We start from the raw sequence: 16,020 nt of genomic DNA on the forward strand, positions 1-16,020 counted from the left end.
GGCCGTTGCAGAGAGTGCAATAATATTCTGGTTCTCTATGTAGACCATGTTGTATTCTGAGGAACCTCAACACAATCAACGGAACGTCACAGACATTTCAAAATGGTCATCACAGAAAATGCATTGGCATTTAACTTGCTGTGTGCTTCAATGCAATTGTGATCCATGTAATATTCACCGTGTACATGCAATGCGGTGACCAAACTAACTTTAAATTTATTAGAACAACAAAGTTAACGCACATGCTTCATAGATCGAACCAGGGCAGGACTTACTCAGTTAATGGTAGGACATTGGGGAGAGTTATAGAACAAAGAGAGTACAGGTTCATAGCTCCTTGAAAGTGGAGTCACAGGTTGACAGGGTAGTGAAGAAGGCATTCAGCATGCTTGATTTCATTGGTCAGAACATTGAATACAGGAGTTGGGACGTCCTATTGAAGTTATACAAGACATTGGTAAGACCACACTTGGAATACTGTGTACAGTTCTGGTCAAGGATATTATTAGAAAGGATATTATTAAACTAGAAAGAGTACAGAAAAGATTTACTAGGATGCTACCAGGACTTTGTGAGTTATAAGGAGAGGCTGGATAGACTGGGACTTTTTCCCTGAAGCGTCAGAGGTTTAGGGATGATCTTATAGAGGTCTATAAAATAACGAGGGGCATGGATAAGGTAGATAGTCAACATCTTTTCCCAAAGGTAGGGGAGTCTAAAACTAGAAGGCATAGGTTTAAGGTGAGAGGGGAGAGATACAAAAGTGTCCGGAGGGGCAATTTATTCACACACAGGGTGTTGAATGTCTGGAACAAGCTGCCAGTGGTAATAGTAGAAGTAGGTACAATGTTGTCTTTTAAAAAGCATTTCGAAAGCTACATTGGTACAATGGGCATAGAGGGATATGGGCCAACACGGCCATTGGGACTAGCTTGGTGGTTAAAAAAAGGTCGGCATGAACAAGTTAGGCTGAAGGGCCTGTTTCGATGCTGTAAACCTCTCTCACTCTATGACTATGACTTCAGTTTTTGACTGAACCCATGCTTGTGATGATTGATCATCCCCACATTCGGGCTCACTAATTAGTCTAGTGACAAACGTAACTTTAAAAAAAAATTCTCGACTGAAATGGGCAAGAATATGTTAATTCTTCATAATGTTTGAAGTATTCTTAAAGGACAAAATTTCTCTTAAGCCATGCTTACTAAATGTTATGAGGTTAGGGTGGTTCATGCATGTCTATTGTATGCAGCGCAGAAGAGAACAGATATAGGATATGTCCAACTTCACAATGTGCTTTTGTCGGAATGAGGAAGTACAACGTTTGTGTATTAACCATGACTGCAAATATTTATAATACGCAGAATGTAAAAGCATTTGCTGTTGCTGCTCATCCAGGGAGGTTTAACAAGAATAAACATTTAATTAACCACCAACAGTGGTCCGGAAAGGGAAGGTCATTTTCATAGCTCCTGATTGCCTAGAAGGAATATCCAGGGAGATTAACCAATTTGTGGCAAATTGCAGCATATATTGGAGTCTAAAGGACAAGTGCTCCATTATCTCTTGGTATGCAATGAGAAAATACTGTTTGTTCAAACAGCAAGCAAGGTGCAGATGTTATCTTCCTCTTGTGGGTTTGTCCATAGTCAAAGTCACTGCGTGGAGGCAGCAGACTTTGGTTAAGCAGGAGTTTTATTTGTGAAGCATCTGCAGCTGTGACGGTATGCCCCAGCCCCAATCTGTAGGTATGGGACAAAGAGAGGGAAATGGAAAATGAAACTTAACCTTGAATATAATCTGAAAGTGTACAGGCTTCAAGGAGACATACTGGAAATATTCTCCGTCTAAAATCTCTCTCTCCATCCAGCCCGGACAGAAAAGACATGTTGCTGAAACTTCTCATCTTCTACTCAGCAGGACAAATACAAGAATGTCAAATTTCAAACAGTCACAACAATTTATACAACAGGGAGAAGAGTGGGCTGATTGGGTGGCTTGACTTGCCCAACTGACCAATTTGTCCTCATTTGTTCCATTTTATGTTCTAGTTTAACCTGATCAGAGCAGCATTGACCCACTAAAATTGGGATTAGTTAATCACTAGTTTTCTTGGAAGGCCGCGGTCTCATTGTGAGATGTGCTATAATAATCGGGCATCACGACTTCTGGTGAATGGCTTTCTGTTTATCAAAGCTTTTCCAAGTTGAGAGTTAGCCTTTCACAACCTTCACTTGTCTTGTGAATTAATCAGAACATTTTGGGAGAGTGTTTCTGGTCCACACGCCTCTGAGTTTTAGATCACTGATGCTTCACGCTGACGGGCCATATCTCGGGAACTTTCTATCTGGGAGAGATCTTTGCTGTCGATTATCAGACTGGATGTACATCCAAATCCCAACATACCAACTATAGCATTTTCCCATTATCCCTGGAGTTTCCAACCTGGAGCAATGTGACCAAGAAGAGCAGCTGTAGGTTTCCTGTAACTATATTAAATTCTTTACACACACCATACACTTACCAATTGGATATTATTTATCCTTCTCCATGGTGAAATTGTCTGATGGTGACTCAGTCCTTACGGATAGCTGATGAACATCCAGGAATAAATCAATTTACTAGAATTCCATCACAACACCATTTGCTCTTCACTCCCGCTGTTTAAAACTTCTGATGCACTAAATAGTCCCAGGTTTTGTTTTACTGTGATTCGATTAACTTTCACCCAAGTCAATACTGGCACAATACAACTTAAGAAAATTATAACTTTGAATTTAATGTCTTCTTGATTGTTTTTAAGTTACTTAAAGAAAAGGCTTGATGGACTAATGTGACTAATCAGACAATGGGATAGAAATAGCCTTTAATTATATTAGTCAGTAACTGTGTTTGTGATATCCCTGTCTGGCATTTTATTAAGAAGTCTCACAACGCCAGGTTAAAGTTCAACAGGTTTATTTGGTAGCACGAGCTTTTGGAACACTGCTCCTTCATCAGGTGAAGGACTTTAACCTGGTGTTGTGAGACTTCTTACTGTGCCCACCCCAGTCCAATGCCGGCATCTCCATATCATGGCATTTTAATGGCAGCATTGACCCATTTAAGAGAGAGTCACTTCATAGTACAGAACTTGAATATTGCTGAAAAAAGAGACATGCTATCAAAGCTGTTCATCTTATACTCATCAGAATAGCTTGCAAGAAATGACCTAACTCTAATGGGGGAACAACAATTTATACTGCATGAGAAGAGAGTGCTGATTGGCTGGCAAGTGGACTCTGATTGTTGGAAGCCTTGCCAATGAGAATGCAGCACAGAACAGTTAACTGACCATTTTGTTCAAATTCAAAGTGGGTAGGTCAATTCGGATGAGTCAAGGCATTGCCCTGGGGAATGACAGTTCCCGAAGCTTTAGTTTAGTTGAAAAAGACACAAAATGGGACATGCTCTTTCTATTTGTAAAGGACAGGGCCCTACATGTGAATATATGTGGCTTCTAGCACGTGTTAGTGAGCCATACTGCGAGCCTACCTGCTGCTCTTAAATTGGTTTTCAGTGTAATTCTAAGCGCAATCAGGATTGTTTAGCAAGTGTTGTCTAATCGCCAGATCACATCTAACATTGGATACTATGTTTTGAGTTTTGCAACCACGGGCTGGTTGGATACGGTCTGTTGCAAACAGCTGGAGGGAAACCTTGACCAATAAGAGTCCACCCACCTGTTTTGAATTTGAACAAAGCTGTTAACTGCTCTGTGCTGCATTCCCCATGGCAACACCTCCACCAATCAGAGTCTACTTGCCAACCTATCAGTACACTCTTCTTATGCAAGTATAAATTGTTGTTCTTGTTACAGTTGGTCATTTCTCACATGAGTGCAAGCTTAAGGTCGCATGGTAGCATAGTGGTTAGCACTGCTGCCTCACAGCACAAGGGACCCGCGTTCGATTCCCGGCTTGGGTCACTGTTTGTGTGGAGTTTGCACTTTCTCCCCGTGTCTGCCCGCGTTTCCTCTGGGTGCTCTGGTTTCCTCCCACAGTCCAAAGATATGCGGGTTAGGTTGATTGGCCATGCTAAATTGACCCTAATGTCAGGGGGATTAGGAGGGTAAATGAGGGTTATGGGGATAGAGCCTTAGTGGGATTGTGGTCGGTGCAGACTCGATGGGCCTAATGGCCTCCTTCTGTATAGTTGGGATTCTATGAAAAGCTTAGACAGCATATCTATTTTTCAGCAATATCTATTTGAAATGAACATTGGATAGTGGAATGTCATTCCTCCAATTGTGAATGCTAGGCCCTAAGAATCTGTGTAATGATAGATCAGCAATTGGTTGTATTTTTTTATTTGAAATCTTGATAGGAATCTTGACACAAGGAATCTAATTGTGAGTTTGTAAAGATTTAGACCTGCAGTTTCCCAACTTGCCAGACCCGCCATGGAAAAATATGCCCTGAATTGTGTGATCCTTGCTTCGGGGATGTGGGATGGAGTCAGGCCCATTAACCCTGGAAGCAGGGCCCAACCAGCCACAGGAGCGGGGGAGTGCTGATGTCAGAAGGCCCACCTCGGTTCTCTGGCAGTTCATTTCAGTTGTTTTGGAGGCTTTTAAGCCCTCTGGTCCTCACACCCCCACATCCTGTGCCCACCATCCCCAAGTATTTGTAATGAGCACAAGTAGAGAGAAGGTACCTGGCCATTGCTGAATGGGTGCCTACCAGCTGCCCCTGCCACCCCCCCCTTCCCCATGTCCCCCCCCCCCCTCCCCCCCCCCCCGCCCATACACCCTCCACATAATAACAATGGTGTTAACAAAGGTGTGGAAATGCTGGGGGGGAAAGTACCCATTCGGCAATCTTCTTTGCTGCTGTTTCAGGAGAAACAGTTGGCCAGAAAGCTTCTCTCCACCTGTGCTCATAATGAATGCTTGGCTGAGAGTCAAGACTGGAAAACGCATCAGCTCAGCAGGGGTTCTGTATTGACGGCTGAAGTGGATTACTGATTGAAGTGGTTGAAGTTCTTCTGCATCTCTTTTCTCAGTGTCTCAATGTTTGTCTAGACAAGAGGTGTGAAGTGATTAAAGCCTCTGTTACTAAAACTCCAAGTACCCAGTCTGATACTTTTACAGGCTTGTAGATTTCTTTACAAAGATGATTTCTGAATGAGTTTAATTTCTCAGGATCTCCACACTTGTCATTGTTACTGCAGGGTTCAGTGGTTCTGTGCATTGGGCATGAAGGGCATGTGAGCCATGGAAGGGGGCATGGGAACATGGATATGGCCTTTGAACTCTCCTTTCACGAGGTTCCTGAATCTAGATTGTGGCTCATGACTCCTCTGAGGGACAATGAACCAGGAGTCACGGAGAAGCTGGCTCTTCGTCACACAAATGATGGGATGCGAGGAGGTGCCCACTCCCTGGCTGGGTGGGAGTGTTTGTTGCACTGGTGAAAATAATTTGCGCCCTGAATGGGGGCGGGAGTCCCAGACTCCGGTCCTGTCCGCCATTTGGAAAAGGCTCTGGGGTCATCTTGACTCTGTGAAAATCCGGCCTGTAGATGTTTCGAACATTTTTATTTCGTTGCCCTGTTGGATCTGCAATGTTTGTTCTTCCGCTTTTGACTTGTGCCATTTTCCTCACCATCGCCACAGTGCAGCTCGGTCTCTTGCAGCATGACCTCCCTCCTCCATTTCCTCTTCCTGCCTGACCCCTGTTCCTGCTGCTTTCAAATCTCTCAGCTTTCCATCTGCCGGTAGGCATTCCTCTGCTCCTCCTTCCTGGGAGTGCGCCTCCATTACCCGCCTCACCCCCTTCCCTCAGCAGCATTTGTTATTAAGGTTAATGACTAGTTTGATTTTTCTGAACTTCGCTGATTTCAGTCTAATGCAAACACAGGAGATTGGCAAATCTTTAACCTGTAGTTAGCTGGGATGAGTTCTTCAGACAGATAGCTCAGTGACCCCTCCCCCCATTCCCTCATTAACCTCAAGGTTAATATAAACGGTGCGAATGTCAGACAGCAGAGTACTTTATTCCTAAATTACTTCAAGGGCCTTGAGTGACAAGAGATGATGACGTGTAAGATTTTTGCATAAACAGAGTCAGAATCATAGAATCCTACAGTACAGCAGGAGGTCATTCGACCCGTCGAGCCTGCACCACCGACAATCCCACCCAGGCCCTATTCCCGTAACCCCATGTATTTTCCCTGCTAGTCCCCCTGACACGAGGGTCAATTTTATCATGGCCAATCAATCTAACCCGCACATCTTTGGACTATGAGAGGAAACCGGAGCACCCGGAGGAAACCCACGCAGACATGGGGAGAACGTGCAGACTCCTTGCAGACGGTCACCTGAGGCCGGAATTGAACCCAGGTCCCTGGCGCTGTGAGGCAACAGTGCTAACCACTGTGCCACCGTGCCACCCGTTGATGGTTGTTGGTTACATATTAATTCTTCGTTCAGGTTAAATGCTAGATAATACTTAAAAAAACAGGCCGTTGCAGATTGTCCCATTACTCCATTCATACTCCCCTGTAAGAGTCAACCTGTGATGGGACTTCACTCACAGGCTTCCATCCCAGTGGCCGTCGGAGCTGCTAATTGAGTCGACCTACAGCGTAAGATCAGCTCATTTACACAGAATCACGTCATTCCTGAGTGAAATCAGTTTTGTTTAGTGTGTACAGTAACTACCAAGCCAGGCAATAGCTTCCACAGTGGCTAAATAGAGCTCTTTGAGTCCTCCGTTGAATGGTGTCAGGGGAACAGTCTCCAATGATGTGAATCATTGACTTAGGTGCATCACAGTTGCAGTCCGGGTGCCCTGCAAGGCCCCACTTATGCCCATTGGCTGCGCAAAAGCCTTGGGCAGTGTGGAAACAGTTGAGGAGTGCCCAGTGTTGGTATGGCAGGTTGAAGTTGGGTGGGTGGGCAGGCTGTGGGATTGGGTGTAAGGCTCAAATTGTTCAACATCTGCAGCTCAATGAACGGCAAGACACCAGGAGGTTCAGTGGAACAAAGGAACCTTGGCTTGTTTGTCCACAGATCTCTGAAGACAGAAGGGCATGTTAGTAGGGTGGTGAAAAAGGCATATGGGACACTTGCCTTTATCAAATCAAGACATAGATTACAAAAACAGGAAGTCATGTTGGAGTTGTATAGAACTTTGGTGAGGCCACAGCTGGAGTACTGTGTGCAGTTCTGATCACCACATTATAGGAAGGATGTGATCGCACTGGAGGGGGTGTAGAGGAGATTCACCAGGATGCTGCCTGGGATGGAACATTTAAGTTATTAAGAGAGCTTGGGTAGACTTGGGTTATTTTCATTGGAGCAGAGAAGACTGAGGGATGATCTGATCGAGGTGTACAAGATTATGGACAGAGTGGATAAGGAGCAGCTGTTACCCTTAGCTGAAGGGTCAGTCATGAGGGGACATAGGTTCAAGGTGAGGGGCAGGAAATTTAGGGGAATGTGAGGAAAAGCCTTTTTACCCAGAGGGCGGTGATGGTCTGGAATGCGCTGCCTGGGAGGGTGGTAGAGGCAGGTTGCCTCACATCCTTTAAAATGTATCTGGATGAGCACTTGGCACATCATAACATTCAGGGCTATGGGCCAAGTGCTGGCAGATGGGATTAGGTGGGAGGTCAGGTGTTTCTCGCAAGTTGGTGCAGACTCGATGGGCTGAGGGGCCTCTTCTGCACTGTGTGATTCTTCCAAGGTTGTTTATCACCCTTCAGCCTGCATTGCTATTGCTGGGGAGATGGGGTGGAGCAGGGTTGACAAAACAGAATGGCTCCATTTGAGCCTCCCAGAATCAGAGGTCTGTCCTTTCTGAAGCAAGTAGAGTTGATAGAATCAAGGTGAGTGGAATGTTGTCTTGACTGTGTCCATATTGAGGGCATGAGTGAGGAAGAAAAACTTGTTTGGCCCCTAAAGAGTGGTTAAGATAAATGTGCACAATACTTTGCATAGTTTTACAATCCTGTCTGATACTGCATCTGAACAGTACCTGATTGTAAGATCAGTAGATTATCAGGGGTAGAATGGAGTGTGTTCTGGCAACTGTCCACAGGTTTGACACTCGCAGAGGCATGCCCATGCTCTGGCAGGGCGCTTTGTATCGCTGCCCTGTGGTTTTGCCACATGGACCAATTGGCTTGGCACACAAGTTGCTGCACGGTGATGAAGGTGGCCCACTGTCGGGGTTACCTGGGCGACGCACCCTCAATGCAACATCTGCCTGTCTCTCCCAAGTGCTTGCTGTTGTGACACGTGGTGGTGTGTGCACATTCTGCTGAGGTGGAGAGGACCCTGAGCTGGAACCAGTCATGAGATTATCCTCCCCATACCTGTCCCCCTCTCTCTGCCTCACTATTCTGTCTGTTAATCTCCAGGATATGCAGATTCTCCTGGCAGCCCTGCCAGTTTGCTCCTTTGTGGAATGTCAAAATTGGCAGTCTCTGTGTATGTATTGTGTGGTATCCCCGGGGGTATTTCAGGAGTATGGGATTGAGGGTGGGAAGGGGGGGAAACAGTGTGGGGAGAGAGGATGAGGTTATTGTGAATTATGTGGCAAAAGTCAATTTTATATGGATCTTCTAATGTGGCATTCATGACATCGCTCCCAACATTTATATGTTAAATCTGATTTTCACAGATTCCAAACAGGAAATGTTTGGCTTTAAAATTCCTGAAAGGAGCAGCCCTCCCAGTGGGGGGCAGAAATATCCCTCAAAGAATGCAGGGGGTCACGCCAGAAGGACTGCTTAAACCCTTCGTCTGGCTCTCTGCAGCTCGATTGGGGGGGGGGGAGAGATGGCAATGGGTAAACTACTCACAGACACGATGAGTCAAATGGCCTCCTCCTGCGCTGTAATTCTGTGATCCTGTGAATTAGGAATCACCTCATGGTGCCATGGTGATACCACTCGGTGGCGTGTGGAGTACACCTCTTGTCAATATGTGGGCATGTACGGGTATATTCAGTATTGAACAGAGAAGTTGCAATGTGGAGATGGCACCTTAACTGGGTATATGTTCTCCTGCTCGGAAGGCAGAGTAGCCTGTGCTCGCTGATCTACCTAGACTCCAGATCTACCAAAGCTTCAAAATTAAGATGTCATCCTTGGGTTCAAATCCGTCCATGCCTTCACCCTTGCTTATCTATATACCTTCTTCCAGCCTTACTGACTTCTCAGATCTTCAATCCTGACCTCTTGTCCACCCTCAACTTCCTTCATTCCGGCATTAGTGGTCAAGCCTTCAGCTACCCAGGTCCTAACCCCTCTGCCCCTCTGTATGTGTCTCTCCTCCTGTCTTCCAGCTTGCTACAGATCACCTTTCCCAACATCTCCTCTTGTGGCTCAGTGTCATGTGCCTGTTGTTGTTGTGACGATTCTATCAAGCCCATTATTTGGTTAAACGAGCATGGAAACCTGTGAAAGGTAGCAGGAAACTCCTGCACTGTTCAGTAACCACATCATGAGATTTACTCAGATCACAAGGTCACAGGAATGTAGCTATGTGCATGAGTCCCGCAGTTATTACAATGGTTGGGGGGGGGTCCTTTAAGGAAGGGAATGGCGGGTGTCCCTTTAAGGAAGTGCGTGGGGGTGGTGTCCCTTTAAGGAAGTGCGTGGGGATGGTGTCCCTTTAAGGAAGTGAGTGGGGTGGTGTCCATTTATGGAAGTGAGTGGGGGTGGTGTCCCGTTAAGGAAGTGAGTGGGGGGGGGGGGGGGTGTCCCTTTAAGGAAGTGAGTGGGGGGGGTGTCCCTTTAAGGAAGTGAGTGGGGGGGGTGTCCCTTTAAGGAAGTGAGTGGGGTGGGGTGTGCCTTTAAGAAAGTGAGTGGGGTGGGATGTGCCTTTAAGGAAATGAGTTGGGGGGGGGGGGGCGGGTGTGCCTTTAAGGAAGTGAATGTGAAGCTGACTCACATCAAGATTGTTGGAACCCAAGGTTGCAGATATTTCTGAATTGATTATTTTAAAATTATGAATCCCTAGATTCACGCCCTCCTCGGGCTGTCTCCTTTTGATTTCAGGGGGACCCATTTGGATAACTGCTGTCTGTGAGTGTGTGGGCATGGCTTGGAGGAGGGGGGGGTGGTGGTTACAGTCTCAGAGAAAGGGAAAGTTAGTGTCCCTAAAGGTGTTGACATTGGAGATGGGAAAGAGATAAAAGTTGGTGTTAGACTTTGAGCTATAATGAAACGAAAACAGTCGCTCAATAGTAAACAAAAAGGCAGGAAAACTGCAGATAACAGAAAGAAACAAATCACAGTGAGTGTTCAAGAGGTAACATTGGATAAGATAACAGGTCAGAGATGACAAGAGTGCTGATCCTTTGTCAGAACTGTGGGCATCTACTTAGTGCTTTTTCTTGTTTTAAGATGTAAACCAGCTGTCTGTTGGAGGGAGGACTGTGCTGAAACATGTCCCCCCCATACCTCGCCGTGCTATCAACGCAACTGGAAGTACCTGAGCTGTCCAGACCTCAGCGTGGAGGGTGCAATCACTCCTCACTGTTCAGGAATGATTGTGTTTGGGGTCAGGGGAAAAAACAGGACCATGTTCAGCTGTGATGCCTATTGACTGTTGCTTTTTCTTTTGCAAAAAATGTACTTTATTCCTATAAAATCTGAAAGACACATTTCAAATTGTCATAACAAGTACGTGCGTTGATATTCCCATTTTCTCCAGAGATTGATTTGCACTCTGAGGTGTTGCAGTTCAGGAAGGAGAACAATACAAATATTTCAATATTTTCATTACAGGGGGGTACAGTTCACTGTCCGAGGGGTTTTGCCCGGTTCCTCTCCCCTCGATGTACATTGGTTGAAAGGCCTTACACAGCGGTCTTTGTGCCTTGGCGGCCACTGCCCCAAGCTCGAGTGCGTCCCTGTGGACAGTTGCTGTTGAAGTTCCGCAGCAAATGTCTGGAGGTTGGGGAAGGTGTCAGAGGTCACAGGGTCAAAATTCTGGATCCCCCACCCTCCAACAGCTCTACCTGCAGAATGCAGCGGTCCAAGAAGGCGGCTCACCCTTCTCAAGGGCAATTAGGACTGGGCAACAAGCGCTGGCCTCGCCAGTGACGCCCACACCTCAACAACAAATACATTTAAAAGCTTAACAAATAGGCTGTCCAAACTGTACCTCCTGCAGCGCGGCAATGCCTTCAGGAGACAGGGAGGGATAGCATTGGCAAGAAGTTGAGAATTGTGTTTTCTTAGTGTGTATGGCTTGCCAATGGTTATCTTGGCAACAAGGAGGTCAGTTGCAGCGTCAATACATTTCCAACAATAGGAAATGGCAAGTTCAGACCACTGTATTGACAGCCCCTTAATTTGTGAATGATGTGATTTACAGCCAGTCTAATGGCTCATTGTGGCCCTCCTACAGGATTGGGGGAGGTGGGAGGGAGGTGGGGGGTGGTGGTGGGGTGGTGATGGGGGTGGGGTGGGGACCGTGATGGGGGTGGGGTGGGGACCGTGATGGGGGTGGGGGGGGGTACAGTAACCCTAACACATGGGCAGTGTAATGATGCACAGGGGTGGCCTCCAGTTTCAGTAATGGATGTTTTCCTGCTGTTGTCTGTTTCCACAGGTAAACATGGCACATATAGGGAGTCTTGAAGAAGGAGCCAGGAGTAATCACTGTCAGGAGCAGCTACTTATGTGTGGAGTTCAGAGCTTCTCAGACAAGAAGGACATTATCACCAGCTTGGTGTCTGCATTGGATTCGATGGTCAGTGCAATCTGCTCCAGTAGGACAGTCTTGCCTGATAATTATAACTTCTCCGATCTGGTGTCAACCTTGTGAATCGTTCTAACGCCATCTCCAGGGGTCTCTATCTTATAATCAGGGGGCCAGATAAGTGCCCAGTGCTCCTGAGTGTGGTCTAACTTACGTTTTATATAGGTTTAACATAACTTCTCTACTTTTCAGTTCTATCTCTCCAGAAATGAAATTTATTGGGTTTTTAAAAAATACCTGTGCTGCTACCTTTGGTGATTTGTCTGTCTGTACCTCTTTGCTGCTCTGTCCATTTGGGCCTGCGTTATCCAAGCAGTCAATGACCCCCTTATTCCCTGTTTCTGTTCCTCTCTTAAATGCGTAGAAGTTACAGATCTTGCAACATGGTTAATCTTATCTGTATAATAGTTTTGTATATTTCTGTACTACTGAGCGCTTGTTTTATTCAGAGGCCTGAGCATCTTGAAGTTCCTGGATGTTGGGTTCCTTACCATCCATCGCTGACTGGGGGAGATTTGTCCATTACCCATTTCCCAGCAAGCATCTGTGCTCACATTTCCCAGCATGCTGCAGTGGAGGCAGGTGTCCCACGGAGCAAATTTCCAGCAGGTGTTAGTCACAGAGGAAAACACGGAAAACTCTCAAAACTCAGCGAGAGAGAAGAAAAACAACTAGAAGCAATTGTTGGAGGCAGGATTTTTCCTCTGGGCTGTCGGGCTGAATTGAAGGCCACAGTGTGTGGCTTTAGATTGGTTTCACAGGTCGGCGCAACATCGAGGGCCGAAGGGCCTGTACTGCGCTGTAATGTTCCATGGCGCGGACAGATTCATATAGGCTGTGCCGCCAGAGGTGAGCTGGAATTACATCTGGTGATTTGGGAAAATGAAGGGAATGAAGGACGGAATACTGCAGATGGCGGAAATCTGAAATAACAACAGAAAATGCTGGAAACATTCAGCAGGAGTCTGGGGAGAGAAAAACCAAGTTAACATTTCACGTCAATAGCCTTTCATCAGATCTCCATTAAAGTAGTAGTCAGTGAGGAGATACCTTTCTTTAGAAATCATAGAATCATAGAAACCCTACAGTGCAGAAGGAGGCCATTCGGCCCATCGAGTCTGCACCGACCACAATCCCACCCAGGCCCTACCCCCACGTATTTTCCCCGCTAATCCCTCTCACCTACGCATCACAGGACTCTAAGGGGCATTTTTTTAACCTGGCCAATCAACCTAACCCGCACATCTTTGGACTGTGGGAGGAAACCGGAGCACCCGGAGGAAACCCACGCAGACACGAGGAGAATGTGCAAACTCCACACAGACAGTGACCCGAGCATCGAACCCGGGACCCTGGAGCTGTGAAGCAGCAGTGCTAACCACTGTGCTACCGTGCCGCCCCTTTGATCTGATTCCTACCAGTGTTTTCATGTTAATTTAGCAATATCTCCCAGCTGGTATGAACATTGAGTGAACTTTCCAGGTGGCTTCACGGGGGTGCTGAGTTTAATGGCACTCCTTAAAATGGGAGTCAGGTTGATGCCAAGAAGCAGAATGTATTCTGAAGGTATAAACAGCTGAAAGTAGCCAGCACGAAACTCCCTTAATTCCTAGGCAAGTGTAGAGAGATAGAGGGAAGTCTGGGGGCACAATGGATAGGATTCGAGTCCTACTTCAGGACTTGATGGCCAAGGATGACATCTGTAACGTGGCCAAACGGGTTGATTATCAGCCAGTAATCCTTCCAATGCACCTGATGGTGGGAGGTAATGAGTGAGAGAGTTCCTGGTCGGCCACACTGCAGAAGTGTTATGTATGTGGGACGTGGCCCCTTTAAGAGGGCGGGTCAGGTGACCCAGGGTGTGGGGTGACCTGCCCGGGAAGCTGTCCCTACAGCCAATCGAGGACTGGAGTGCGCAGAGTACAGTTCACCAACAAACCCTGCGGCTTGCCTTTGTCTGAGACTACCGGGGAGGTAGCCCCAATGAACTCAGACAAAGGCAAGCCACAGCGACAATAGGGTTTTTTTGGTGAACTGTACTCCGCGCACTCCAGCCCTCAACTGGCTGTAGGGGCAGTTTCCCAGGCAGGTCAGCCCACACGCTGGATCACCTGACCCGCCCTCTTAAAGGGGCCACGCCCTGAATACATAACAAGAAGTCAATGGCGAAGCACTGCAGTACTTTGTCAAACATACCCATGGACCAATCCAATGGAAGTCCATGACCGCCAATGCCTTCGAAGGACATGGTTCCTGAAGGAAGAGAGAGAGAACAATTTAAAAACAAGTTAAAATATTACAATTTAAAACCTACAACTGGAAGGTCCCAACAAGTAGAGAAACTGACAATTCTCCATTGTCCAGTCTCTCAACTGACACCGAAAACCTGCTCATTGTCTCACTTTGTTTGTGGCAGAGTGCTGTGCACAAATTGGTTGCTGATTTTCCTACAGTACAACAGTGGCTATGTCTTGGGGATAATTCATTGAATATAATGCACTGGGGGAATATTCTGATGGAAAAAGTGAGGCAAGTCTCTTTCTGTAACTAAAAAATGTTCATGGTGGAAGAACTCCTATCACCAAAATGGCGTCCACACTGATATGCGAGCAATGCCATGAAAGGTCTATTAATTTTTATTTATTTGTGGGGCATGAGTGTTGCTGGCTGGCCAGCATTTGTTGCCTATCCCTAGTTGTTCGAGGGCAATTGAGAGTCAACCACATTTTTGTGGCTCTGGAGTCACATGTAGGCCAGACCAGGTAAGGACGGCAGATTTCCTTCCCTAAAGGACATTAGTGAACCAGATGGGTTTTTCCAACAATCGACAATGGTTTCATGGTGACAGTAGATTCTTAATTCCAGATCTTTTTAATTGAATTCAAATTCCACCATCTGCCGTGGCAGGATTTGAACCCAGGTACCCAGAACATTAGCTGAGTTTCTGGATTAATAGTGATAATACCACTAGGCCATCACCTCCCCATTACAACAGCATATAGTTATCCTGTCGCGTTAGGTGCTGTTTTCAATCGTAAACAAGAATCCCGGGGAAATTTCTGTGTCACTCTTGGACCAGGTTCACAAAATAAAATGTAAATTCAGAAAAAGAGCTACAAATCCCAGTGAAGAGGTCGGAGATGCACGGACTGAATGTGAAAGAGAGCCTGCAAGACTCTAATAAGGAACAGTTATTGGCGTACGAAACAATTCAGTGATGTACGAGCAATCAGCAAAAATAAAACAGACTGAATCATGGAAATCACTGCTTCAGCCCATTCCCCCATTCAATGAGATCGTGGCTGTTTTGTGTCTTTGCTCCATCTCCCCTTGCTTAACACAAATCTATCCATCTCCAATTTGAAATTTTCAATTTACCCTCTGTATCGATGGATTGTAAGGGGTCAGATAATTGACATTCCTTCTGTGTGTGAAACATCTTTAGCATTGGACATTTCCCTTTACAATCCGTGGGTGCTGACTTTCTGCTTGTCCCTACCCCCCTCCCCACACACTAACCTCTTTCTGATCTTTTGCATTCCGCAGTGCACAGCACTCTCAAAGTTAAACACTGAAGTTGCCTGCATCGCTGTTCATGAGGAGACCATGTATGTTCTGGGAACAGAGAAAGGAAAATTGTTTCTGAATGCCAGGAGAGAGCTGCAAAAGGAATTTGTCAAATACTGCAGTAAGTCCACACCACCTGGTTACTGCATACTCGAGAGTCCTGAGCAGTTTTGTGAGCTCCCACCATGGGCTTGATCAGCTAAATCTTATCCTTCCTTCTGTACTCGATATTTATCCCACTGCAAGATCTGAGTGCCTTAACACTAGCTGACCCTTCAGAGTGGTGCTGAGGGAGTGCTGCAGTGCCAGTGGTGCCACCTTTTGGGTGAAACACTATGCCAAGGTCTCACTCCCCTCCTGTGCCGCCATTCGAAGAAGAGCAGGAGAATTATCCTGCAACCGACATCACCAACTGTAGATCATCTCATTGCTATCGATGGGATCTTGCTGTGCACAAATTAGCTGCCCCATGTGTCAAACACAGCAATAATGACCAGAGCTACTTCACTGTCTGTGCTGTTCTTTGGGACAGTCTGAAGACGCTATCTAAATGTATGTGCTTTCTTATTAAGGAACACTTATTGATTTTTTAAGAATATTGAGTATGGAGACTAAGGGCGACTACTTAACGCTTCATTTACTTTGCATGAGGATTTGATTGTACATCTAAACTAATGTGATGTCCATTTTATA

The 16,020-nt window shown here is 46.1% G+C and overlaps 1 protein-coding gene across 1 annotated transcript in view; it reads left to right on the plus strand.

The window, feature by feature from the left end:
* Positions 1 to 16,020, plus strand: part of gtf2ird1 (GTF2I repeat domain containing 1) — a 214,130-nt gene that overhangs the window by 84,524 nt on the left and 113,586 nt on the right. Inside the window, exons 2-3 of the mRNA XM_078226022.1 lie at positions 11,611 to 11,751; positions 15,307 to 15,448. Of these exons, the coding sequence (XP_078082148.1) occupies positions 11,617 to 11,751; positions 15,307 to 15,448 (277 nt within the window). The 5' untranslated portion in view covers positions 11,611 to 11,616. The remainder of the gene's footprint in view (positions 1 to 11,610; positions 11,752 to 15,306; positions 15,449 to 16,020) is intronic.

This window comes from Mustelus asterias, chromosome 12, assembly GCF_964213995.1.
Source record: "Mustelus asterias chromosome 12, sMusAst1.hap1.1, whole genome shotgun sequence".
Taxonomy (NCBI): domain Eukaryota; kingdom Metazoa; phylum Chordata; class Chondrichthyes; order Carcharhiniformes; family Triakidae; genus Mustelus; species Mustelus asterias.